Source organism: Rattus rattus, chromosome 5 (genome assembly GCF_011064425.1).
Source record: "Rattus rattus isolate New Zealand chromosome 5, Rrattus_CSIRO_v1, whole genome shotgun sequence".
Lineage (NCBI taxonomy): Eukaryota > Metazoa > Chordata > Mammalia > Rodentia > Muridae > Rattus > Rattus rattus.
This window is the reverse complement of record NC_046158.1, coordinates 91,174,542-91,201,936: the sequence shown is the minus strand read 5'-3', so window position 1 is coordinate 91,201,936 and position 27,395 is coordinate 91,174,542. Positions and strand designations below refer to the sequence as shown.

The window sequence follows — 27,395 nt, the reverse complement described above, 5'->3', positions numbered from 1 at the left end:
GTTTTCATGGGGTGGCTTCCTCTTGTAAAAATGCCCAAAAGGGGTTGAAGTTTCTCTTCAGGTTTTGTTGACTCTGAACTCTACCTAGGAGTAGGAAAGTGAATATGATTGTCTGGTGGCAATACATGAATTTCTTTTTTTAATTGAAAATATTTTTTCATACAATTTTTTCTCATCATAGTTACCACTCCCTCCAACTCCTAGATCCTTTCCCCCAAATCCACCCCCCCCCAAACAAAAGGGCAACTAAAAATTAAAAATTAAAAAAAAGCAGAACAGGACAAACTAAACAAACAGGAAAAAGAGACACATATATAGACACATACAACACACACACATACACACACAACATACACACATACAACATACACAATACACACACACACAATACACACACACAACACACACATACAACACACACAATGCACACACACAACACACAACACACACAAACACACACACACACACACACAACAAACACAACAAACACACAACACACACACATACAAACACACACACACACATACACACACACAAGGCACATACACAAGGCACATACACAAGATACATACACAAGGTGCACACACACACATACACACATACAAAGTACAAACACAAAAACACAAAAAAACACACACACATACACAAGGCACAAACACACAACACACACACACACCACACACACACCAAAACCCACAACACACCCCACCCTCCTCCCTCCCCGCCAACACCCCACAACATATACAACAAACACACACACTACACACACAACACACACACATACACACACATACACACACATACAACACATACACACACACACACACACACACACACACACACACACACACTTCTGGGGGGTTGGGGCTAGAGAATGCCCAGGAAATGCAAACAGATGCAGAGACAAACAGAAGTCCCATTAAAAAAAACAACCACAAAATCAAAAATCATAGTATGAATGAGACTTCTTAAATTTGAGGTTTAGGCATAAAAGTAGGTGCTATTGCCAGGGCAGTTGTGGCTGAGTCACAATCATTTCCCATCAGACAGGAGGAAAGTGTGTGTCTCTCTCATTCACACTCCATCTTCCTTGCTGTGTCCTTGGACTGAGTTAAACGCAGCACATGGGGACAAACCTGTCACAAGAGACTGCTGACTCATTCCACAAATAGATGTTATTTAAGTCTATGAGGCATAAAAAATGTGTATTTTGTTTTTAAGAAGAAAAAACTCCACTGGCACCATGGAAATCTGTTGGCGTCTAAGAACTGTTAGTTTTAGGTGATGGATATGGGAGGAGAAAGAGCTGAGGGATCCATCAGGGAGGCTGAGCTCTTCCTCATCTCTCCTCAGGGGATGCTGGCCCTTGTACTGAACTGCATCGATCGATTAAACATCTACAACAGTGTAGCACACTTTGCAGGGATCGTCAGGGAAGAGAACGGCATGGCCTGGAAAGAGATTCTGAACCTGCTATACAAATTACTAGGTGAGTTCTCCTGCAGTGCCTATCACCGGGTAAGATGTGCAAGGCTCTATGGGATGTTGACTTGAAACTTGGGAGTCTTTGGAAGCTGTTAAATATTCTACCCTAACCTGGCCAATCATTGTTAACTAGTAGCTTACTGTACTTTGCAAATTAGGTCATCAGCCGTGGTGTACATAGCAGAATTCCATGGGAGGGCGTAAGTGATAGATTTAATTCTCCTTAGTGTAGGGATGAGCCTGTGTCACAGGACCGGACAGGGTAAGATTGCCCATTCAGGACCTTTTAGGAGCTAAGCTTGTCAATCATTCGACCGCTTTCCAAGCTCCCGCCCCATCATTCTGTCCTTTAACCTGTGTGATGATTTTTTTTTTCCGGTTTCAGCCGCTCTCATTCGTGGAAACAGAAACAACTGTGCTCAATTCTCCAATAACCTTGATTGGTTAATTAGTAAGTTGGACAGATTAGAATCTTCCTCAGGTAAGAATTAACAACAACGACAAAACAAAACAAAAAACAAACAAACAAAAAAAAATCTTTAACTGGAGAAGATCAATTTTTTTCCCTTTTGCAGAAATAAAAACAGAATTGAATATTTACCATTTGGTGACCAAAAATCCTCAATCTAACAAAAATAAAATAAAATAAAGTTGGAAGCCTCCTGGCAAGACTAGGCCTTTATTTAACAGACTCTAACTTGGACTTCTGTAAATCCTTCCTCTTTTGTTTAACTTTTCACTCAGTGCCTTTGGCTTCACTCGATGGCCTTCCACCCAGTAATACTGGCCTCCTCCTGCTCTCCCATTTTCTGGGTACTTGGCATAAACCCCTAGTAGCTTAGTAGAATGAAAGAATGACTTTTTAATTTAAGAGTAAATAATCCTCACTCACCTACTCCTCAAATATCACATCTATGGACCCTCCTGATGACTCTCGGAAAACATGAGCATTATAGTCATAGGTAAATAATGACCCCACAAGGCTGAGAAATTTGCGTCTTCTAAAATGAGTGCACACGGCAGGTGTGTGGGTCCTCTGGGAAGCTGCAGGGTTTTGATGCTTTTCTTACATTCTAGAGGTGGCAGGTGCTTGAGGAAAGCAGCCAAGAGGCAGTCCCCCAAGGACCTCTGTCCTGCTCACATCATTTTAAGTGTTCCTTTTCTCCAGTGCCGCCTTTTGTTGGCGAAATTATATTTCAGGACGAGTTAAGAATACCTTGATTGAATAAAACAGAATCAAGGAACTTTTAAAAATAAAACCAGTGAGGCTCTTGACCAACGACTTCCCTTGGGTTCTCATCGTGATTTTAATATTGTATGTGCCATGCTACAGAAATATTAGCTTACCTTAGGCCCCAAGTCTTGACATAGAAAACCATCCACTGTGCCAATGGGGTCCAACAGTCTCTGTTTCTCAAGCTCAAACTATTGCTACACGAAGACATTGGAAATAACAACTAATCCCAGTTCTTAGGGGGGAAAAAGACACTTACCTGGGGACAAAGCCAGAATCTTTCTAAGCTACTGGCATGGTCTTTAGAAACTGTAATAAGTTAGGCAGCTGCTTATGTGTATTTAAATAAAGTACTGTCTGATTTGGTGAATTTAAGAATTCTACTTTATAGGCACTTTACTCTATTTTATAAAGATCATGCTACTGTCCAGGGAAGGGAGGATTAAGTTAGTTTTGAAGTAAACTTACCTCTAAATTGAAGGGCCCCTGAAATCTACCAGAAATGACTACATCTCTCTTCTGCATGGGAAGATTTAGTAGAGTCAATGTGCTGTGGCATCTGGCCCCGGAGGATGCTCCCTTTACATTTGTTTTTGGCCAGTTCTGCCACTTGCTGGATGGGCAAATAATTGCCATACCATTCATGCAGGTATCTTGGAGGTCTTGCACTGCATCTTGATTGAAAGCCCAGAAGCCTTAAACCTAATAGCAGAGGGCCACATCAAGTCCATCATCTCCCTACTGGATAAGCACGGGCGGAATCACAAGGTGGGTATGGAAGAGAGGCCACTCCCATTGGTTTATTTTCTTGCCTTTCCTTTCCCTCACACTAATACCCATTCTAGCTGGAAGAGTGATGCATAGTCTCTTGTCTGACTTTTGCAAAAGCTTTGGGAAACTGGGATTCTGAAAATCTATAGATACAGTCCCAGATAGACAGCCTTACTGGATCTTAGGTGAGAGTTTCCACAGCTCCCTAAGCACATCCTGTCATCATTAGACTTTAGCATACACCTCACTGTGGGGCTCTCACTCTAGGACCTGTGAGTTTAGCAGTGTGGGATCTCAATGTCCAGCTATGCTTTCACAGATTAGAGGGGGTAAAGCTGAGTCCCTTGCTCTCGCCTGCCATTATTTGGTAGGAAGGGAACTATATTTTGGGACGTGTCTCAGTCCAGGAAAAGGAGCTGTGCAGCACTGACTGCACGATATGCAATGGCCTGAGGAAGCAGAAAAGCTATGGCCCTTAACATCTGTGAAATTGCTTGGCAAAGAAGAAAAATATGTGGGGTCTGTAATTGCTTTCTTGAACATGGTAAATCAAAAACAAGCATGAGGCTTGAGCCTTAGTACAACTCCTATACATTCCAACATATTCCTCCCTGTCTGCAAAATGTAGTCAGAATTATTGATAGGCACATAAGTAACAAATGGCTTGAGCTGCCGTCTAGCACTGAAGACAGAGAAGCCATATAAAGGAGGGTTGCCCTGGTTTCATTACCTTAGAGCCTGCTACAGTGATTCCAAATGAAGCACTTTAAAAATAGCCAGCTTCCTCCCAACTTCCTACATCCAAAAGGCATCAATTGGATGGCATTTAATGACAACTTGACAAATATTCTGTCCATTCCACAGTTGAGAAAACAGAGGCCTGGGAAGCCAAGGTAGTGGGAGCACTATTCCTGAGACTAAACAGAAAAACACTTTTAAAACAAAATCTCACCAAGCATACCCTATTTTTATATTTGATAGATTTGATAGATGGGTGTGACTGCAGACTTTATTTTTAAAGAAAAGTGTAGGCTCAAAGTATCACTAGTGTCTTGAGGGTAGTTTTGTAAAGACCTGAATGTAGACCAGACTATTCTTACATTTCATTTTTGCTTAGAAAAAGTCAATGATGTCTCCCTCTATCCATCCTTCTGTGATTTCTGTAGCCCCAACATTTGAAAGTTTTCTATAAAGACAGTGACTAACAATACATAGAACTGTAGAGTCTCAGGGAACCTAAGCAGTTATCTTTGGAGGATGATGTGATGAAGGCGGGGACAAATAGCTTTTGCACTCATGGAGTGTCAGGACCACTTTCTATGTTCACATACATCCTCTTTATCTTAGCCATGCCCCTCTGAGGTGATAGTATTATTATTTCCACTTGGCAGAGGCAAAAAGTTCAAAGCATGCTAGAACTAAATGCTTTCATTTTCTGCCAGTAACTCAAGCTCAAGGTTGTGAACATTGGCTTCATAGCCTAAGTGTTCTGGGAGGAGCTTAGTTTTTGTTTTAGAATTACCTAAATACAAGACTCTTTAAAGTGCAATTAGACACTATATGCTAACACTGAAGCTTGAGGGACCCATCACTCTTGAACGTGTCCTTTAAGAGTTTCTGTATAGAGTGGAAGCTGAGAATCCACTCTTGTCCCATCACACCACCTGTCATTTGCTTAGAATCTAGACTGGGTATGAGTAGAGCACGGGTTTCATGTCCACTTCCTTCCATCCTTTTTAAGTTGTTCACTGAGTCTCTATGGAGAAAGCATTGCTTCTTATTTGAATCTGAGATCAAAAGTCATAGGGGAAGAACACAATCTTGGTGAAAACACGAGAAAGATGGGTCGTAGGATCCTCTCCATCCGATTTGAATGCACTCTTCCTGTTGACCTCCCAGGGACTTTATTCTCGTAGAGCCTCTGCCCCTCCTCACTTCCAAAGTTTCCGGGAGCTATCAGCATTCTTCTCTTGTCAATTAAAAAGCAACATTAAAACTTTTAGTTCAATCTTCAAAGCTTCATTTAAGTGCCACTCCTTCAAAATCCCAGTTGTAATTGATCTCATCACCTCTGCTCTTACACAACTTTTTTATAACAACTGTCTGAATTTTCATTTCACTCTGGTTATTTCTCACAGACTATTTCTCTGGCCCATTGTAAGTTACCTCATGATAAATACTATTTGTGAACACTACAGGATCAAGATCATATGTCTAATAATACAGGCGTCCATATATGCTTGTCAAATGTTTAATAAACAAAATTACTAAGTGAACAGGCCCCTAATCGGCCTCTGTCTCACCTTGAATTGATGAGAGGCTGCACGCATGGCTTATATTACAGAACAAAAGGGAAATCAACAGAGAGAAACATTGTCACTAGCACTGATTTGTTTGACAAAAAGAATAATTGCTAAAAATTATAGCATTTATCCTATATTTTCCCTCAGAGCTTGCAGTTATTAGTAAAATCATAATGATGCACTTATCTACTTGCTTCCCTAATGACTTGGCTCAAACTTGTCACAGATAAATATTTTTATTATCATTTTCATTTCATAATAATTTTGAGTCACTTGTGAGAAAAATATATGGTAAAATAGTAATCTCATTGGTCCCTGGAAAGAATGAATCAGAATCAAAAGTTTAGTTTGTGTTGGCGAAGGACAGAATGTAAGTAAACAAATCATTAACTCCCACACCGTTGCTCCATAGCTCCTACAGTCAGTTGTTTCCTGGCAGCTACTACAGCAGAGAATGACTCCCAACCACTCAGCTCTCATCCTCAGGGAGAAAAATATGATCCCAGGGAGCTGGAAACGCTGCTTTTTTTTTTTCAAATATGTAACTTGACACAGAGATCGCAAGCTAGAAATAGTTTGCGTTTTACAGTGAATGTGCTTTACACATAAAGACTAGTGACAATACAGCATCCGAATGTGTTGTGTTGACGTGTAGTGTGAATTTTTTTCTTTAAAGTAGGATCCCCATGTAAGTGTGTATTTCCCATATCGAGTGAAGGAGAGAAGGGTCATTGGGTGGCTAATGGACAAACTGTGGTATCAGTGATAAAAATGATTATAATTTTAAAAGTGTCCCAGTGATTAGAGAAGCTGAAGTCTAAGACAAGCCTGCATTCAGGGACTCAGCATACAGCCCATCAGTCGCAGGGCTCCATCCTGTGTCTATTCAGAGACACATGCTCTCTTGGGGGCTTTGCTAGACACCATGTACTCACAAATCTAGACATCGCTGGAATATCTTTTAACATCAAGGCTTCGCTTTAGAGTTGGGGTAGGGGATACTATGACATAGTAAAACATCCATTTTATAAAACTTACTGGATGCTGATTAAAATAAAAAAGAGCAGGGGAAATCTGTGCATCTTTGTTTCTAGTAAGCTCCCAAGTGATGTCAGTGCTGCCAGCCCAAGAATCTGAGAATGGTGTTCCGGGTGCTGTTAATTCTGAATTGGATCTGTAGGCAGAGGGAAGGAGAACAGGGATCAATGAGAAAAGAGTTTGAGGAATGTCATTCATCGACCCAACTGTTCTTAAGCTGAACTAAGTTATATGACAACCCATACACCTGCAAAGTAGACCTCCTGTCAGCTCAGGAAAACAAAGATGCAGAGTCTGAGGGACACTCAGCAGAACCTACCTCGCCATGCAAGCTTCCTAGGGCTGCTGAGAAATTAGCAAGCGCAGATGTTCTCTAGGCAAAATGCCTGTGAGTTCTTGTGGTGCAGTCCCGTGTACACCCTCTTCTCACCGAAGAGAACCCATTTAAATACTCTTAGAAAGAAGTACGTCCCTATTCCCCAGTAATACATGAAGAAATGCCATCTAAAAGTCTTGCCAAGTGAGCATCTTTATGGAGTCACCAGTTTATAGATGAGGCATTGATCTATCAGGCTGTACGTTTCGTGCCGTCTTTATTTCACTTTGCTTTTCTCATTGTATATGAATTAAGCTCAGCTTTTGCTCTGGCTACCAAAGCAAGGTCCCCGCAGCTATCACTCCAAGGAAAACAGATGAAAGTGTATGATAGACCAGATGGAAAGTATTTAATTTTCTGGCCATCCATGGCTCTTTACTTAGAATGAGAAATCACCCTCTGCATTTCGAATCTCCACAGCCAATATCTGTCATGAAGTGGTAATGGTACGAGTGTCCTGGAAAGCTGCCTCGGGGCTTCTTTTTCTGTGTGTCCCATAAATGTGCTCTGTATTTGTCTAGAATGAAATTGACACTCAGGGAGTCAGGTGGAAAATTGGTTTGTGAGAATTATGGACACAAATGCTATCAACGATCTTAAGGTACCCGACCTCACCAAGTGCTGAGTCTTCTGTGGCCACTTGGAAAGACTGAAATGTATTTGCCCACTTCCCTGTCACTGTGGCCAGACAGCCACAGTGTGGCTGTTATTTATCAGCTATTTGCACATTCCTCCCTGTAGAGGAGATAGGAGTAGTGCCTGCCCCAGCACTGTTTGCTCTGCCAGGGTACAAACACAAAATCTGAATGTAAGGGGATGCATCAGAATGAGATAGGGCAGGGCTGAAGACAGCATGGAGAAGGAGTGGAGGCAGAGGACCATTTCCACTTACTAGGCAGCTGGAAATAGCCACAGGGGCTTGGTGTCAAGTCTCTCAGATTTATGAATCCCATAGGCTCTTGCAGATTTGCTGTCCTCCCAGACGGAAGGAAGAGAGTAGGTAGAACACTTTGAACATTGGTTTCCAGGAATGTATGAATCGTCATGTACTCTGATGATATCACAGTAAGATATCCAAGAACAGGGGACTACACTGATGCATGGGATTCCCAATCCTGCTGCATTCCAGATCCTAAGCAAATGGGCCCTGAATGTTCATCACCCCCAAAACCTGAGCACCTCGGTGCAAAGCACATGGGCCGGCTAAGTGTGAAGTTGGATGGCCAGCCCTGTGGAAAGGATTTGATTTAATGACTGGGCAAGTGAGTTGTGACTGGACTTGGTGCCTTAGGAATTTCGCCATACCCTAGTCCTAATCCTGGCTGGACAGTTTATCTCCATAGTCTAAGCTGTGACTCTAATAGAATTTGACCACAGATGGCAAGCATAGTCTGGAGAGACGGAGTAAAAGAGTGAGGTGATGGGTCTAGAAGAATTCTGAGCCTCATTTTCTAAGCAGTAGCAGCAGCCTCTTTAACATCGGTCTCTCCTACTGAGTAAGGCTCTCATAGCTCTAGGCTAGTTTTCCATATACCCATCACTTATCCATACCCTACATGTGTGGGGTATCTATGTAGTGATGATAAGTTTCTGTACATTGTACGCTTCCCCTTGGAGCTCAGGTTTAGAGCTGGGTATGTCCTCCTGCAGGTTCTTGATGTCCTGTGCTCCCTCTGTCTCTGCAATGGGGTTGCAGTAAGAGCCAACCAGAATCTGATCTGTGACAACCTACTACCCCGAAGGAACCTGCTTCTGCAGACACGGCTAATTAATGATGTCACCAGGTAAGGTCACTAGTGTTATTCCAGATGCCGAGTGTGTATCTTGATAGGAAAAAGGACGTTATTGGAGTTCAAGCTAAGACCAAACAAAGGTATACTCTGTATGCCTCTTTAAGGGGAATTTTGGAAAATAACCTTTAAAGTTAAAAAGCCGAGAAAGGAAGATAAGTACATTCAAATGACTGAAGAAGTTTTGTTTTAAAATGAATGTACCTTTATTACTTCATGATATATTAATGTTTTTGTATACTATCATTCTAAAACATTTTATATGACGCATGACCCAAGTTGTTACTACAGTTGCTTACATTCAAGGGCACATGGGTATTTACCTGGCTGATAACCTATGAGGGTCAAGACAGGCCCAACCAAACCTTCAAGCCCACTGGTCCCTACCTGTGGCCACATGGGACACAAGCAAGCTCTCTGGGCCTTAACCTGGTAGGCTTTATGTGCCTTTTCTATTTTCCATCTGATCCACATTCTGACCCACAGTAGTGAGGGGAAAAACTTCTTCCATAGTACAGAGCAACATACAAACCTCGGAAATCACACAAATCATTCTCTTCTTCCTCTTCCTCTTCCTCTTTTCCTTTTCCTTCTCCTCCTCCTCCCCCTCCTCCTCCTCTCTCTCCTCCTCCTCCTTCCCTTCCTCCTCCTCCTTCTAACTCCTCCTGCTCCCTTCTCTTCTTCCTCCCTCCTCTTCCTTCCTCCTTCTCTTCCTCCTCTTCTTCCTTCTAACTCCTCCTCCTCTTCCTCCTCCTCTTCTTCCTGGTTTTTTGTTTGTTTGGTGGGTGGGGTTTTTTATTTGTTTGTTTGTTTTGTTTTGTTTGTTTTTTAAGACAGGGATTCTGTATACAGTCCTGACCGTTCTGGAACTCACTCTGTAGACCAGGCTAGCCTCAAACTCAGAGATCCACCAGCATCCTGAGTGCTGGGATTAAAGTGCTGGCCACTGCCTGGCCAGATCCTCCTTCTTAACATACATCTTAATACAGCCTCATTTACATGTGTCCATCTCAAGTAGAACATACCCAAGCCCAAAGAGAGTCGCTCTTGCATAATCCAGACATTGAAAACCCTTAGTTGCCTTTCCATACTTAACAAGGTTGGCTAATAGTAACTTCTTAATGCTTTAAAGTATGAAATATGCTTAGGGAACAAAACTACTAATTTGAAAATGATTGTATTTAAGCTTGTGTATCAGAAGATGGAGTTCATATAAATGATGTTACTTACAGAAAGACACAAAGGTTGGTGATGATGCGACCCTTATAATATTTACAGCATTGTTGCACATGGTCGGCATTCAATAAATGCCTTGCCTTGAGTTAATTTTTTTTAAAAAAATCTTTATATTTTATAAGAAGTCACTGATGCCCTTATATTGCCCACTACAAGCTTGGCCAATTGCTGAAGGTTATTCAATAACAAACAAACAAACAAAAGGTTAAAAGGCTCTGACCTAGGTGTAACTGGGCCAATGCCTCCTTCTGGGTCTGGTTCAACTTGTTTTTCAGTTATTTGCTCTCTGCAGAAGCAGCCTGTCCCATGTTTAATTTCAGTATCCGACCAAACATCTTCCTTGGAGTTGCTGAAGGTTCACCCCAGTACAAGAAGTGGTACTTTGAGTTAATTATCGACCAAGTGGAGCCTTTCCTAACAGCAGAGCCCACACATCTGCGGGTGGGCTGGGCCTCCTCTTCAGGCTATGCCCCATACCCTGGAGGTGGAGAAGGATGGGGAGGCAACGGTGTTGGTGATGACCTGTACTCCTATGGCTTTGATGGGCTTCATCTCTGGTCAGGTGAGTACCTTGTGAAGGCTTCCACCTTCTGTTTTATTGCTGAAGATTATTGAGCCTCACGGTGTTCACTTTGAGTTGAAATGATGGAAATGCTTGAATCGCTTGAACAATGATGGAGATTGTTGGGTGGAAAAAGCATCAAGTTTAAATAAGTTTTATCTATTGCTTTATTCTGGGAGTTCACAGCTACGTCACACAACACAGATCACTTTTACAATTTAAGTGTAAAATGCCCATCACAGGTACATATGCTTGAATTCTTGGTTACCAGCTAAGGGCACTTTTTTGAGAAATTGAGATAGTATCAAGCTAGAGGAAATAGGTCACTGGGGACACTACTTCTGGTCAAGTGGTATATTAACAAGCATCTGCCATTTGTTCTCGCTTCCACAGATCCACCCACTAGCATGCCTCCCCGATAAGATAGCTGTAAACAAATATAAGCCCTGCCTTCCGGTCTCGGAGATATTCGATCACAGCAATAAGAAAAGTATTTGATATATTAAGTGCCGGTATCTATCAAAAGTCATTTAGGAAGGCTAAAGACATACAAGTGAATTTTCTGGAGATGGGACACCATTTTACATGGCTGTGATGGGTGAGCTCTGTGAGGCAAGGTCCCAGGAGACTTCATCCCAGAATTGCTTCTTGCTGTTGACATGCCTTTCCTGTCACTATTACATGGTCTAATAGTTACTGGGTATTGGCCCACTCTATTGGGCAGATTTTATGCAGATCAGCATGAAGGTGTACTCTCGTGTAGTAATGCTGTGGAGACAAATTGATGATTTTATAATTCCTAATAATGATTTTATAGAGTTCCTAGATTTATACAAGTAATTTCAAGTCCTCTACAGTGTAAAAGCAAATAAGAGTTCTGTAAACCCTCATGTGTCATGGGCTGATTGTACAAGAAACAGAAAACAGGCTTGGAACAAACTTATGATAAAGGAAAGCGTTCCTTCCAGGTAAGGCATAGGACCATTACCTGGTAACTAAAAGCTGTAAACTGGGAATGGACAATTTATTGTAGGTACAAGGACAAAAAATGAAATATTGACTAGTTTATTTATACAAAACTTCAAAATAATAAGACACAAGGCAGATGATTTGTCTCTTGACAAAACCATGCTAACTTGTGACATAAAACATATAGCTTTAAATTTATAATAAACCGATGGGGGACTAGTAACAGATGATGAATGTTTAATGAGATGGAAAGACATGTAAACAATTCTGTTGTCACTCTTTAAACTGTATCAATCTATGACATGAATTAGTGCTATAAACTTACTATGAATTTATTGGAATTTAAATGTATTTAGAAAAAATGTAATTAATTATCCGGCTGTAACAGTTCTACATGATAGCTGTATGAGGTGATTTTTTTTTAGAGAAAGTATATATAGTGAAAACAGAAAATAAAGGTAAAATGGAGCCTCTATTTCTGTTTCATACAGAGTGAATGAGTGTGTGTGTGCGTGCGTGCGTGCGTACGTGCGTGCGTGCGTGTGTGTCTGTGTGTGTTGCACATGTGCTTTTTTATTTTTCCCTTTCTTTCTGGCTCACAAAGAGTTAACAAACTCTGAGCCTCTTGCCTGATCAGCCAGGGACCTGTGAGACAAAGAACAAAGAATTGGAGTAGCCAACTTCTTTACTTAATCCTTCCTTAGCTGCTAACAGCAGGTGTTAATCACCGGAAGTCAGCAGAGTTTGGCTACAGCGTAGTGAAGAGTTTAGAAAGGGAAATATTACCAAAAGTAAGCAGGTTTGCCCTCACAAAACCAAGGTTTGCCCTTGCAATTGCCTACACCATCCATTGCTTGCCTGCCTCAGTCTACTCCGATGCCGTGGCTAGCCCTTGGCATGTATCTATCAGTCCTTATTTCAAATAGGGTTGTTAGGGTTTTTGAATACGCACATTGGCAATAATCTGCTTTATTTAGTGGGTAGTGAGACACATGCTGTAATGTCATAATGACCTTTAAGGTAGCAAATACTGAACTCATGTTACAGAAACAGACACTGATACAAAAAGACACCAAGAAATATAGTCAGTAACCCTGGGAAGGCTCCTGATCTGATTAGATCATCAAGGCCAGGGCCTTAACACTGCATGCTGCCTCAAGTCATGCTTGTTAGCATCTGTAAGTTAATGTTAATCTAAAAAAATTCGAGACTTTTTAAGAAGATAAATACTGATGATTTTGCCATACATAACCATGGCCCATAAATATGAAGGAATGGGTTATTTCTGCCTGGATGAAAAACGCAAGACTAACTCTAGAGTTTTCACTGTAAGTACCTCTACTGCTTATTGTCCAAAGCATATATTGTCTGTCTTTCCTTAAGAATTGCAGTTGGAGATGATGTGTGCTTGATAAAAATGCCACACAGAAGCATTGTGGGGCATATTTCTTACAGAGGAGCCATGATACAGTCTTCTTAAATTCAGTATGAAAGAAATATTTCTCTACAAAATGAAACTACATACTGAATTTTCTTGTGTAACTGAGAAGTGCATACCCGTCACATTCTCCTTCTTCCATTAGACCACTGGTCCCCAACCTTCCTAATGCTTGTGACCATTTAGTACAGTTCCTCATGTGGTGGTGACCCCAACCATAAAATTAATTTCATTGCTACTTCATGACTGTAAATGGCTACTGCTATAAGTAGTAATGTAAATCTCTGAGGTTCTGATGGCCTTAGAGGACCCCTGTGAAAGGTTGTTTGACCCTCATAGGGCTGCAACCCAAAGGTTGAGAACCGTTGCCTTAGACCATATTCTAGCTACCTGATATTAATAACCTGTGTCATCTGAGATTCTGGTGACATGCTTCTTGGAGTGGTTTTATTAACGATGTTTTTTATTTTTGTGCTGTTTCACATGGAATTTAAAACTTTAAGGGCTATTATAGATATTTTCATTTGTACATTTATCTATCCTAGACCATAGAGAGGGATGGGAAGGATTCAAGCATCTACTTTTGTTCTGTGAGACCAAAGGGACAACTTGGAACATGCAAAAACTATGGCAGGATGAGCTCAGCAGAAGGAAATTCATCTTGCTCTCTACCCCACCTCCACTCGCCTCCCCTAGTTCTTCATAGAAAATGTACCTTCCCTTCCTAGTCGTACAAGTCCCACTGTGAAATCACTGAGTCTGGAGGTGTACAGTTGGAGCTGTTAGCTTAGGTGTATCACCAGATGATACACACTATCTCTGGGAAGTGAAGATTGACTGTGAATGGGAAAGGAAGAATACTCATTCATATCAGCAACTCCCAGATGAAGTCTGAGGGTGACTGAATGAGCTTCACTTGTGGAGCCATTCACACTGCCTACTGATGGATCCCATCTCATCATCTCAAGTCTGCTTGCTCAAAGGAACCCAGACTATTCCTGCAGAGGACTCTGAATAGCCACTCAATAGATTAAGCATATTTGACTCTTGGTTCAAAGGCAAACGAATCATTCTCGAAGGAAAAACTTCCATCCTTTTTGATGCTGCAGGAATACACTTAGGCACTTAGGAAACTCTTGTGTCTATTTGTAGGCGCTTGGGCACAAACACTTCAGTGAGTCCAGGGGCAAAGAACTAACCATGCTGAGGACTTCAGTGAGTCCAGAGGCAAGGACACTAACCATGCTATATCAAAAGGGGGCACACTCCTGTGCATTTCAGGACGTAAGCATCAATAATTGTGCATCATTGTATGAATAGATAATTGCTCCTGTCCATCTTTTCATTGTCCCATCCTGTATCCTATGAACAAGTAAGGGAGATGATTCAGGGTCACACTGGTCATCGCTAGCAGTGGCTCTTTCTTAGCAGAGAAGTGGAAAGATGGCTGGAAACTCAGGTTTGCAAAAACATTGTGAGTCTAATAATATGCATGCTTTATGATATAATCCAATGAAGGTGTGCTCAAGGTCTCAGCCCCTCAGTCCCTTTGAGAAGCTGTAGAAAAAATAGTGTCTATAAGAGTTACACTTTCCATTCTCATGCTCTGAAGCCCAAGGCCTCCTTCAGTCCAGACTACACCCTGATTTCTCAAGCTCTACACAGGAGACATCTATCTTATAGAAGGTGTTCCAGGTAAATACATCAGTATGTGCTTCAGCTGAAGAAATATGGTTTTTGTTAATGACTCCCACCAGGACAGCAGAGAAATTCAGGCATCTGAGGAAAGGGTAATTGCCTGATGACTTAATAGCATGGAAATAACATTCAGATGATGTAGGAGAGGATGGAAGATGATTAGGAAGAGAGATTGAAAACTGGTCGTGACAAATTTTCTTCTTTTCCTTGAGATTTAAGTTTCCGGGTCCATTAACTTTATCGTCATCTGTGGACATAAATTAAGCCACTGACTCGAACTGTTCTGTCACGCATTTGTTAAAGAACAATCGATGTTGTCTTTGAAAAGAATTGCAATGGTAACATTGTTATCAGTGGAAAAGGTCAAGAAAAAAAGACCCTGGCTTTCCCAGGTACCCAGTTGTTGATTGGGGGAGGGGTGCTGGGAGATTGCTTACTTTATAAAGACTTTTCTAATTAGAACAAGGCATAAAGTTGGGCTGGATGGTACATCCCCATAAAGTCAGCTGTGAGGAATGCTGAGGCAGAAGGCTCACTAGAGCCCAGGAATGAAACATAGCTGCACTACATTTTGAAACTGATAGTTGCCATGGAAGGGAGTCTTCTGCCATGGAGCAACACTGGGTTTATCAACCACTAGGAGGTGTGGATCCTTATCTTCTGTGCCTTATCTCCTCGAAGGACTCTGAAGAGGGGGAAAGGAGACAGGAGAATCACAGCTCAACTCTGCAAGCTCCATTTCCACCTATATGAGGCTTAGGAAGTTCCTTGTGAATTTTGTGTTTATCTTTCAAGGTTCTGTTTGCTTTGAAATTGTCCAAACTCACGTGTCAGTTGTTTTGCTGTTTTTTCCAAAATCACAGATAGGTTGGGAATTGTTTATGAAGGATATTTTCTGGAAGCCAAAATAATAATAATAAAAAAGGGAAATGGGTTGTTGGTAACAACCATTTTAATGGGAAAATCAAAACTCAAGAGTGAGACAAACGCAGCAGGTTTTTCTGAGTTTCCCTAAGTTCCTTTCAAAGCAGACTTGAGGGAAGAGGAGACAGAGTATAGGTCCTGGGATGACTAAGCCCCGTGAACTGGGAGGAGTCAGTCAATTTCTGGAAAAAAAAATGGGAAGATGTCAATACCACCTGCAATCCACACGGCACTGTTTTGTTTCACATTTAAATAATTTTGCCTGTATGTCTCCCACTGTGTCTATCTAGAGTTGGTAAAGTGATGAATTGGAGATCCCCACTGATGACATTCGGTGCTGTGGCCTCCGCAGTGTGGATACCCAAGCTCTGTGTTCTGCCTAGCTTCATCAACCCCACCCCATCTCCTGTAACCCCCTCTCACCAGCCCTCACCCCTCAGCTTCAGCATTTTCCCATTTATCTAGTATCCTGTTCATTTCTGAAGTTCCCATGTCTCCCATGTTTGCAGACAGGCGTGGCATCATCCTCTACCTCCAGCAGACATGGGCCTTCCTTCTAATAGTTATACTAGTGCTATAATTTTTGACTATCCACTCCCTATCCAGAGACAGTGAACTTCTTAAAGCACAAAATGGGCCTTCTGCTTTTGATTCTCAGCCCCAGATATAGTATCAGGTACAGAGAGAACCCTGTCTTAAAAATAAATAAATAAATAAATAAATAAATAAATAAATAAATAAATAAATAAATAAAATAAGATAAAATAAAATGGAAGGTGATTTTACTATAATATTTGTAATTATTTCTTTCAAGGGATTTAAAATGAGCATTTATTATTTGTGATGGAGGGAAGGGAGCTGGAATGTGGCTTTCTTTCAATCCCATAAATCAGAGAAAGTACTTATTTTTAAATTAAAATATATAATAATTTTGCTATTTTTTAAAAATCAACCACTTAGCTTTTAGCGTATTACTGAAATAGTATTAGCCACCATAAAAATTAAATGGTTTGAGGTTGAGATTAGTAATATCACCGAATATGTGTGCAAAATTTGTAAATAATACATATACATCAAGAATAGATCTATTTTAGGTTACCTTTCATTATGTATTGAGATGTCATTAAAATCTAGCTTTTAATGTGTATAGAATTATGCTGTAACTTATAATGTGATTTGGCAAAATAATACAAAAGACACATTCTGGGTTGGATACATTTTGTGTGAATACGTGTGAGTGTGTGTGTGTGTGTGTGTGGGTGTGTGTTCACATTAATGGTGTTTTAATGGAAGCATTTTTTCTTACTCAGACAAATTCATAGATGTTTATATAAAATCTTGGTGGTTTTCATGCCTCCATTACCTGCTCTCATGCTCCTCTCTCTTTTGCTGGCAACTTTGTTCCTCTCCACAAGTGCTCCTGCCCCTACTTGAAGGATTTTTGAGCCACTGAGTTTAATTCGGGTTGTTTACATGAGCATGGGTCAAGAGGTTGTTTACTGGAACATTGGCAGCCTATCATGGTCTTCACCTCTAAAGAAAATTACATCCCTGCCTCTAATACCCCTTAATTGCCCATAATCCCTCAGTAAGAGGTGGGAGCTCATAATCTCTCACCCATACATCTTGAAATGGTGACAGGTCCAATCCTGTATAAGTCTCGTGTGGGTATCCACAACTGTGGTAAGTTCACGAACGTATCAGCCTTGTTTTGTCCAGAGATTGTTTCACAGCACGCCTCTTAAACTGTCTCCTATATCATTTATGCTCTTCATTTGCAGTGTTCTCTGAGCCTTGTGGGGTCATGATCTAGAAGTCCTGTTCAGGGTCAGGCATTCCAAAGTCACTAAATCACCACACTATGGAGTTATACTTTTTTTTCTTACTTTTCTGTGTGATGATTAATAACATGTATTAATTGTACTCTTAAAGAAACAAGCTGTCTTTATCTTGTTACTGAAACTCTAAAGTCCAGCTTCTCCCTGTCTGAGAGGGGTCTGGGGAGAATCATGATAATAACACAGAAAAGCAAGGCATTTTCTCACTATTTTGAGTCAGAAGTGTTCAATCATTTTATTAGGAAGGTATAGAAAGGCATTTTATAACCACTAATGCACCTATAAATGAGAATGTGTTTGCCTCCTTATCTATAATAATAAAGCTATTTAGAGCAATCAAACCTTGTTGCATGGTTTCCTGACTAGAGGGGGTGCAGTTCTCTCTGACAACCCTCTCAATCAGAGCCCACATCCTTCGGAGAAAGTGAAAGAGAGAAGGCCTTCTCTCACCTGTGACTACATGTTACACCCCTATCTCCAAGGACCTCCGCTTAGTAAAAGCTGTCTGCTGCTTACTTCTAACAGTGGCACAGTCTGAGTACATACCTTGTAGACTCACTTCTCATTGGCCTCACTCTTAGCCTTAGGACTTTCTCTGAGACTTGGTTCATGTCAAGTATGGCGTCTGTCTACTCGCCAGCTTAGGAAATAATTTCCCCCTCTCGTCTCATGCAGCAAGAGATTGGGTTTCCACTACAGTAGCATATCCTGAACTCTTCTTATGCTGCATACTTACTGTGTTTCTCCATCTCTCAATTATAGCCTCTTGAGTATGTCTCTACCTGATGCATGCCTCCAGGGTCCCACAGTTTTTATTCCTGCTCTCTACTCACCAGGCCGGATACCCAGAGCTGTGGCCTCCATCAACCAGCATCTGCTGAAGTCAGATGATGTGGTGAGCTGCTGCCTTGACCTTGGAGTACCCAGCATTTCTTTCCGAATCAATGGACAACCTGTGCAGGGAATGTTTGAGAATTTCAACACAGATGGACTCTTTTTCCCCGTGATGAGTTTTTCGGCTGGTGTCAAGTAAGTTATGGCTGCCATTTCCTGGGAAATAGCTATGGTCCCACTTTAAAACTCCCTTTACCCTCTCCTTCTGAGAAACCAATACTTTCTTTTAGGGTTTCATTCAAAGCCAAATTACTCCCAAGAAGGTGGTGGCAAAAGGGCAAGAGGCAACCAAACTCATTCCCTCCACCTGCTTTCTGAATAGGTTCCTCCTGCAGGGGTAAATACTGTTTACTCAGATAAAATGTATGAGAAATCATATGAACAATACATGCTTGTTATGAAGTCCTTGAAAGACATAATTACAAATATTACAGTAAAAGTCACATTCCAATTTATTTTATTTTATTTTATTTTTGGTTTTTTAAGACAAGGTTTCTCTGTGTGGCTCTGGCTATCCTAGCAGTCACTCTGTAAACCAGAATGCCTCGAATTCAGAGATCTACCTGCCTCTGTGTCCTAAATGCAAGAATTAAAAGCATGTGCCACCACTGCCTGGCACGCCTAATTCTAATGCTATAATTGCTATTAATATTTTCTTATATTTGTCTTTTAGGTACAAAGGTGTGTATACTTTCTAAATTGCAGTCACTGCAATATGAAGTATAATTTTTCACTCAGAAACAAGTAATGAGATTTTTCGTGACTCATTAGGCATCCTCAAAATTATTTTTATGGGCAAATAATCTTTCTTTATTTCACTGACTCATAATATAGCCATTACTTTAGTGCTACCTTTTCATGATAATTCTATTTCTATTGTTATAAATAGCATTATTACAGATATATGAGATACATGTGCATATAACTCTGGTTTCACATTGCTGTTTTCTTCCTCTTAGGAGAAAGAAAGAATGTATTATTTTTAAAGATCCAAATATATATTTATGTGACCAAATTGATTTTTAGAAAAATCCCATGAAATATTAGGAGTTTCTTACCAATAATTGCAAAGTCTAAGATTCTTCGAAAACCACAAATTTGTTCAGGACACATTTTGTAGCAAAAGTAACCTGAACAAAAATTGTAACAAAGCGGTCATCAATAGAAATTTAACTGGTTTTCAACTTTTGACAACATAATTCCTATGAATGTTGGTATGTTTAACTACAGAGAAATTTGTATATCTAAACACTGGATACTGCTTCTCCTCTAGCTGGTAGTTCTGTTTGACATATATGAATGTCACACACAACCTCTTTCTTTTTTGAATGCTTATAAATTCCAAAGTCCAAAATACATCTCTAGAAATTCCAGATAAAATATCTGGGCTTGTGATATTCTTTAAAGCCATATATTTGGGGAGCTGGGAAGATAGTTCAGTTACACACACACACACACACACACACACACACACACACACACACTTTTCATTCAATCCCAAGGATACACATAAAAATAAGCCAGGAGATTGATTATGTGCATTTGTGATATCAGGGCTGAGATGGGGAGATGAACAGATCCCTGAGGACCACTGACTCAGTCAATCCAACATACCTGGCAAATCCAAGGCCTGACATAGGAGTTACAGTTCCCATCACACTCGTATCCATGGATACCATAGAACAGTGCAGCAGGAGCAGGGTATGAGAACAGGAGCTTAGTGTGGACTGACAAGCAGCCACTGCAAAGGCCCCGAGTAGGATTTTCAGAATGAAACCACTGGCATGGGCTTCAGCATTCATGAAGATTAGCAAAGCCAGATATGTTTGCGTATTTTCCAAGGGGAGAAGAGAATGGATTAGAGCAAAAGCCCTAGAGCCTAGTGTAAGTCACAGTGCACATCTTTCTAGCTCCATTCCCAAGGAGCAGAGAGAATACATAGAAGTCTAGGGCAACACGCATGAGTCATCCCTTTGGCTTGGTACCTTCTGTGGTAAAACAGGTGACCCTGAAAGCACATGTCTGCAGAGTTCATGGCCTGTTTCCCCCACAACCTTTCCCCTTTCTTTGGTCAATGCCACTCAGTGGCTCTAGACTATTTTTACAGAGAGAGAACACTTACCTTTTAAGATCTCATTTGAGAAAAACTATTTAGATTCTTTAAATCATTGTATATTATTTTATTAAAATTTAGTTTAATAACTTTAATGAATATTTATTAGTTTAATTTTTAATTTAAATAAAATGAAACACATTTTAATAGATATATTTTTGTTAAAGTATTTTATTGTTTAGATTTTTCATACATGTACATAATGTATTTCTATCTTCCCTAGCTGTATGTATTGTTTTAAAAGTCCACTTGCTACTGCCTGTATGTGCATGGGCCTAGAGTCATTACTAGAAGATGGGTAACCTCCCAAGGTGTTACACTTTCGAAGAAAACATACACTCTCTTTCCCAGCAACAATCAATCTCGAATAGCTCTTTAGCTAGAAATGGGACTTTACCTCACATCCCATCTTGCTGAGGGACCATGCATACAGTCACAGCCACTGTGACGCAGGAGCTCCATCCTATGCAAACAGCACTGTCTCACTGTAGTCACCATCACCTCTGGCTCTAATAAGCTCTCCATAGTCCCTTCCACCATGATCCCTGGGCATTTGGAGGAGGGGTTGTGATACAGATGTTCCGTGTGTAAACTCAAATCTTCAGAGATGTCTCCTCCAATCTGCTGCAAGCTAATTGATTTTTCTGGGTAGTTCACACTTAAAGAAAGTGCATCTGCTTTTGCAAAATACGTGATAGTGATTTGTGTATGTGTATGTGTGTGTGTGTGTGTATGTGTGTATGACATGCATGCTCACGTGTGTGTGAATGTGAGAGCATGCCTGACAGAATGCATGTACAAAGGTCAGAGGACAACATCAGGTGTGTATCAGCCCTTAGCTCTCGCCTTGTTTGAGACAAGTTCTGTCTTACTCATTGCGGCTGCATGCATTAGATCAGCTAGTCTGTGAGCTTATGGAATCCGCCATCCTTACATTCTATCTCTCAGTTGAGGCATGCTGGGATTAAAGATGCTTGTGCTACCACAACAGCTTTTAGTGGGTTCAGCTCTCTGAACTGAGGGCATCAGGTTTGCTTGCTGCATACTTCACTCATCTGAGCCATCTCCTAATTCTGTAATTCTCAGTCACTATTCATCCATCAGAGTCCTTTCAAGCAATGGAATAGGTCTTATATTTGGATTAGGTGGACCTTGCTTTGGAATGTTCTCTTGACGATGAATTTCAGTAGAGGTAAAGGCATGGGTCAATGAATGCCACTCATATTTAGAAGAAATTTCTAGCATCTTATCTTCATGTCAGCTGATCATGTAGCCTTCAGAGCACACCGTTAACAAAGAAGTACACAGACCACATGAAGCTCAAGAAGGATGACCAAAGTGTGGATGCTTCAGTCCTTCTTAGAAGGGCAAACAAAAATATTCATAGGAGGAGATATGGAGACAAAGTTTGAAGCAGAAACTGAAGGAAAGGCCATCCAGAGACTGCCCTGCCTGGGGATCCAGCCCATATACAGCCACCAAACCCAGACAATATTGCTGATGCCAAGAAATGAATGCTGACAGGAGCCCAATACAGCTGTCTTCTGAGAGGCTATGCCAGAGCATGACAAATACAGAGGCAAATGCTCACAGTCAACCATTGAACTGAGAACAAGGTCCATATTGGAGGAGTTAGAGAAAGGATTGAAGGAGCTGAAGGAGTTTGCAGCCCCATAAGAACAACAATACCAACCAACCAGAGCTCCTAGGGACTAAACCATCATTCAAAGAGTGCACATGTACAGACCATGGCTCCAACTATATACAGCAGAGGATGGCCTTGTTGGGCACAATGGGAGGAGAAACCCTTGGTCCTACCAAGGCTGGACCCCCCAGTGTAGGAGGCGGGAAGGGGTGGGTGGATAGGGAGGGGAATACCCTCATAGAAGGAGAGGAAGGGGGAATAGGATAGGAGGTTTATGCATGGGGAAACTGGGAAAGGGGATAACATTTGAAATGTAAATAAAAAATACCCAATAAAAAGAAAAAAGAGAAAGAAAAAACAAAGAAGTAAAATTACAGGATAAACAATGAGCCATTCACTAAGAGAATTTAGCAATCTTGAAAAGTCCAGATGTGCTGGCTCCTAGAGCTGGGATCTGGGTGCTTTTGCTCACAGAAACTGGGTAGATCACATGATGAAGAGCAATTCAAGTGTCTTGATGTCAGTTGCACCTACCCCTGAGAATGCAATCGGCTCTAGGAAATTTCTGTGTCTGGGTCTCATGACAGGGTATGATCACAGAGAGGTAGACACTACCTCCATGTACATGTTTCTGCAATACGTCATCAGAAGGTTTCTTCGTTCCAGGTTAGTGCTGGCCTCATACTGGAGATCAGTCAACTGGCTGGTTTAATTATGGATGAATGGACTCAATAAACCAACATTTACTTTTACATCAACTTGTGAAGTATAGTTTGGTGCTAATGTCTGCCACTTCTTGAACCACTTTAGTTCATTTATGCAAAGAGAGGCCAGGATATTAACTCTAGGTTAATTAAAATATTTTACTGAAAATAAGCATGCTAAATATATATATGTACATATATATCAATTTTTAACTTGTCATTTCACATCATATTATAAAAGATGTACTTGTTATTTGGCACTTCTCCAAGAGAGAAGTAAGGCAGTGTGCCCACCTGGAAAGAGAATCTTATTTCCCAACACGGGATCCTTCCTAATTGTGTCTCATACGCATTTTTAATTTGTGTGTAGTTTCTAAATTAGATTTCTCTCCCACAATTCCATTACCTTCTACTCAGTGATCTTTAATGAGGTCATACTCTTGAATTTTTCAAATAATTGTTTGCATCATTGCAAACTATGTTGTTAATTACACCTGATTAGGATGTCCCTGCCAGCAATCATGGAAAAGCCAAGTGCACAGGAGCAAAGGAGCAAAAATCTTTTTCAATTAGATTTACCCATGGCGAAGTCAAAGGCCGCATGAGTAATTACTGACAAAACGCACAAATCAATATGTGCTTCCCTCCCTAACGGTTATGAATGTGCTGCTCTAGCTTTCTCCTCAGCGTGGCCTGTTTGTGGCTTGTGTTACTAGTGCAGTGATGTGGTAGTGACAATCCAGAATTGAAGATGAGCATATGTACCATGGAACTCATCCAAAATTGTCAATTATTTTGATGCCAAGAAGCTTTTGTTAAAAAATGACATCATCCTTGCCCCTCACCTGTAAATAGAACCAGGGCATGAATCACCGAGATGGCATAGTACAAAAGGCCATAGTAAATAGTGAACTTGGGGTGCTCTTTTGTTCTAAAAAATACTGAGTTATTTAGTAGAATATGTTTTACAGCTGTACATCCCCCTTTTGATGTATTTAATCATCTTATATAACTGTTAGCAGACCTTTCTAATTAATAATTTTTAAAAAATCCAAAAACTGTTGGTGTCTGTAGTTGCTGTTTAATTTCCATTGGTATCCACCAGAGTTGGCTAAAATTCAGATAACCGACAGCTTGCTGTGGTCAATGCTGTGGAAATTATTGCTGAGGTAAATATACTGCTGCAGAGAGCAAGATGAATGCTGGCTGGCTTGCCCTGGGCTTCATCACGTGCAAGCCCGTAAGACTGAATGTGAGAAAGTCCATGACTCAGATTGTTCTCCAGTCTTGGCATTACAGGCTAAAGATGCAATTATGAATCACGACTTATAGATTAAACTCAGGTCAGCACAAGCTTGCTAACAACCCCCTCTCATGTATGCTTTGTGTCTTTGGACCATTACCCCAGCTCTTTGGAGGGTTAAATAGGAGCTGCAAGACTGAGACAGCTGGAAATCGCAGAGTGCCCCTCCATGCTTGCTAGAGAGCTGTGGGAGACAACAGTGTCGCATGGTGAAAGAGAAACCTCGGCAGATTTTTGAGCATGGCAAAGTCTGTCTTCATCTGGACTGTGTTTTTGCTCATGGATAAGTCTTTCAAACCTGACAAGAAGCATCCTTATTTCTTCTACAAATTAGCAGCAAAAAAACCTCCAAGATGAGATTGAACGTGCTAGTGGCGCTCTTCCACCATCATTTCCCTCCATTTTCAAAAATTTCCAGGCAAATAAAACTTCCCCTACAATCTCCCCAGCCCCTTTTTTATCTCTAGGAGGCTAGGACCAAAACACTTGCTTATTTTCTCTGAGAGGAAGAAAATTTTATCTTTGTAAATTCTTTAGAAAGAAAAAAAATCTTCCTAATATCTGAGTTCAAGGAAGAACCTCAGTGGAATGGCACAGTGCTTTAGTGGTTATACAGATCCAGTTTCACTAACCAGCCCAATAATATATACGCATACAGTTTTAAATCTAGGTTCCATGTGTAAGAGAAAGCGTTCAATATTTTTCCTTCTTGGTATGGCTTATTTCACTTATCACAATTTCTAGATGTATCTGCTTTCTTAGAAAGTCATGATTTCATCGTTTTCTCTGTGAATGCACAAAATCCCGCTGTGTACAGCACATTTTCCATAACCAGCAGTTTTCCTAGGCTGCATCTCTAATAGTATAGCAATAATGGCAGAAGTTCAGGTATTTCTGTGGCAAGTTGACTTCCTGCCCTTTCGATATGTACCCCAAAGTGGGACATCTGGGTCACATGGGTCTATTTTGAGAGTTTTGAGAAATCTCCAGATTCATTCCATTTGACTACACAATTTATGTTCCCACCAGCAGAGAAGAATGGTTCATCGTTTTCCAAATCCTCACCAGAAATCCTTGTTATTTTGATTTCTTCTTAGCCATTCTCAATGGAGTGATGTGGGATATTGAAACAGTTTAAATCTCTATAAAACTGTTTTTAAAAATTGGTTAGTGTAGGGAGGAATCTGTGGAAGAAAAACAAAACAGTTCTTGCATTCTCTACTTAACGGATCCTTGGTAGAGGCTGAGAAATTTGATGGAAACTGAAAGGCAGGGGAAGCACCTATAAAACAGAAATTTATGTTTCAATTTTATGTTTTCAGTTGTGAATGAAACAGAGTTATTTTTAAAATAAGGTCAAGATTAAATGTCCAATAAAGAATTTATTGAGAGAAACAAACAGGCACATGTAATTTCAATTTCTATCCATGGAAAACCATGCTCTGGTCTTCTGACCCTAAATGAGTTCTTTTGTGGGTACTATAGTTTTTATTGTTCCTGTTAGGAATAAAAATCCTGGGTCCACGATTTAAATCCTTCAACTGTTTGATTATAAAATATAAAGTTGTAGCCAGTGAAGTTTCAAAAGCTCACCCAATTTATCCCTACAGTGAGAGTATGGGCTATACTCCAAGGAAAGGGCCCCCTACCTGGTAAGCCAGCTCTCATTTCAGAACTCTCTTGCGTCCAGAGACATCTATCTAGGAAATGTGATGCACAATGGAATTGGTACAGTGGTCATGTGGCACTGTCCCACTGGGTGGGCATTCATTATAACCTCTGCCTCTCTCACCACTTTTGTTGATTTATTAGTGAGTTGCATGTTGGACTCCTGTGATCTTTGGAATAGCCATACCTATATGCCTCCTCTCATGTCCTCCCACTCCTGACCTATTTCTCCCAGTCCTGGGCTTCTGACCTCTGTTCAACCATTCATCTCTCTTGTCAGAGGTCCTTGGGTGAAGGGTGCTAGCACATTCTTCTGCTGAGCCTGAGTTTGTCCTTTCAATGGCTGGACTAACTCTGGAATGACTCTGACGGTAAGGCCAAATCTCTACTATACAGCTGTTTCTTCCCTGCTGTGCTCTGTTACCTGCTGAACACCAGAGAAGTCCCCATCAGGAAGCTTCAGATGGGAGGACAAACCCTCTGGGTCCTCCACAGTACTCTCTGCATGAATCTTTTCCCTTCGCAGTCTGGAGATGGATGTAACTGAGGCTGATAAAACTTCTTCACAGTTATTTTGCTATAACCGATAGAACTGACCCAGGATTTCTCTCTAGAGTCTAGAGATACTGGGCATCTGGGATTCATGGGTCTGACTGTGGACCTCTGTTAAAATGTAGAGAACCCCTATCAATGTTGTACTTCAGTCCGGGGGTATGGCTTACCTACCATGCACAAGGTTATGGGTTCAGTGGGTTTTCTAGTTCCGAAACAATAGACAAAGATTCCATAGTTAAAGCAAGGTTAGGTATTCTGTTTTCTTCTAATTGTTTTATTCAAACTTAACCTATTATTACTAGTCATTTCCCTCGACCTCAGTCTGGATGCACTGGGATAGATGTTTCCATCCTCCAGCACTGGTGGCTGTTTGTTAGCTCCCTTCCCACAAACTCTGTCAGGCTGACCATGAACAGTGAGAGAAGGAGCAGTTGGAGGGTTTGCCTGGGGCCTGTGCCTGTTCAGCCCCACAAGCTGGGACGCAGGGGCTCTGGCACAGCAAGAGTTCAGAAACAGTGCACACGCTTGCCTCTGCCCACTGCAGCACCACACATGATATCCGAAGATAAGTGCCCCAGTGAGCAATAAGCACTCACTCCTTTTCGCCTGTGTTAATTTTTCACTTTACAATTCTTGTGGCCATTATGGGAGAAACGATTTATAGCCAAATTATCACTCTCGTTTTAATAATGGGGGCATAAAAACAGAATGCATTGTTCTTTTTAAATGCTACACAGAAGCCAACCAGTCTTGATTTGTTATCTATCCAGCATATTTTAAAACACAAGAGAAATTTTCAAACTAAACGTAACTGGCAAGAGTGCTTATGAATAATTAAATCTATCTAGAAA

The 27,395-nt window shown here is 40.9% G+C and overlaps 1 protein-coding gene across 4 annotated transcripts in view; it reads left to right on the top strand.

Moving 5' to 3' along the window:
• The window catches only part of Ryr3 (ryanodine receptor 3), a 528,612-nt gene that overhangs the window by 272,835 nt on the left and 228,382 nt on the right, over window positions 1-27,395 (top strand). For all 4 annotated transcript variants that reach the window (XR_004388016.1, XM_032903887.1, XM_032903885.1 and 1 more), the window contains exons 14-19: window positions 1,354-1,489; window positions 1,871-1,966; window positions 3,369-3,487; window positions 8,858-8,991; window positions 10,554-10,795; window positions 18,499-18,691. Coding sequence is in view for 3 of the 4 variants with exons in the window: in XM_032903887.1 (XP_032759778.1) it covers window positions 1,354-1,489; window positions 1,871-1,966; window positions 3,369-3,487; window positions 8,858-8,991; window positions 10,554-10,795; window positions 18,499-18,691 (920 nt within the window). In the remaining variant the exon portion in view is untranslated. The remainder of the gene's footprint in view (window positions 1-1,353; window positions 1,490-1,870; window positions 1,967-3,368; window positions 3,488-8,857; window positions 8,992-10,553; window positions 10,796-18,498; window positions 18,692-27,395) is intronic.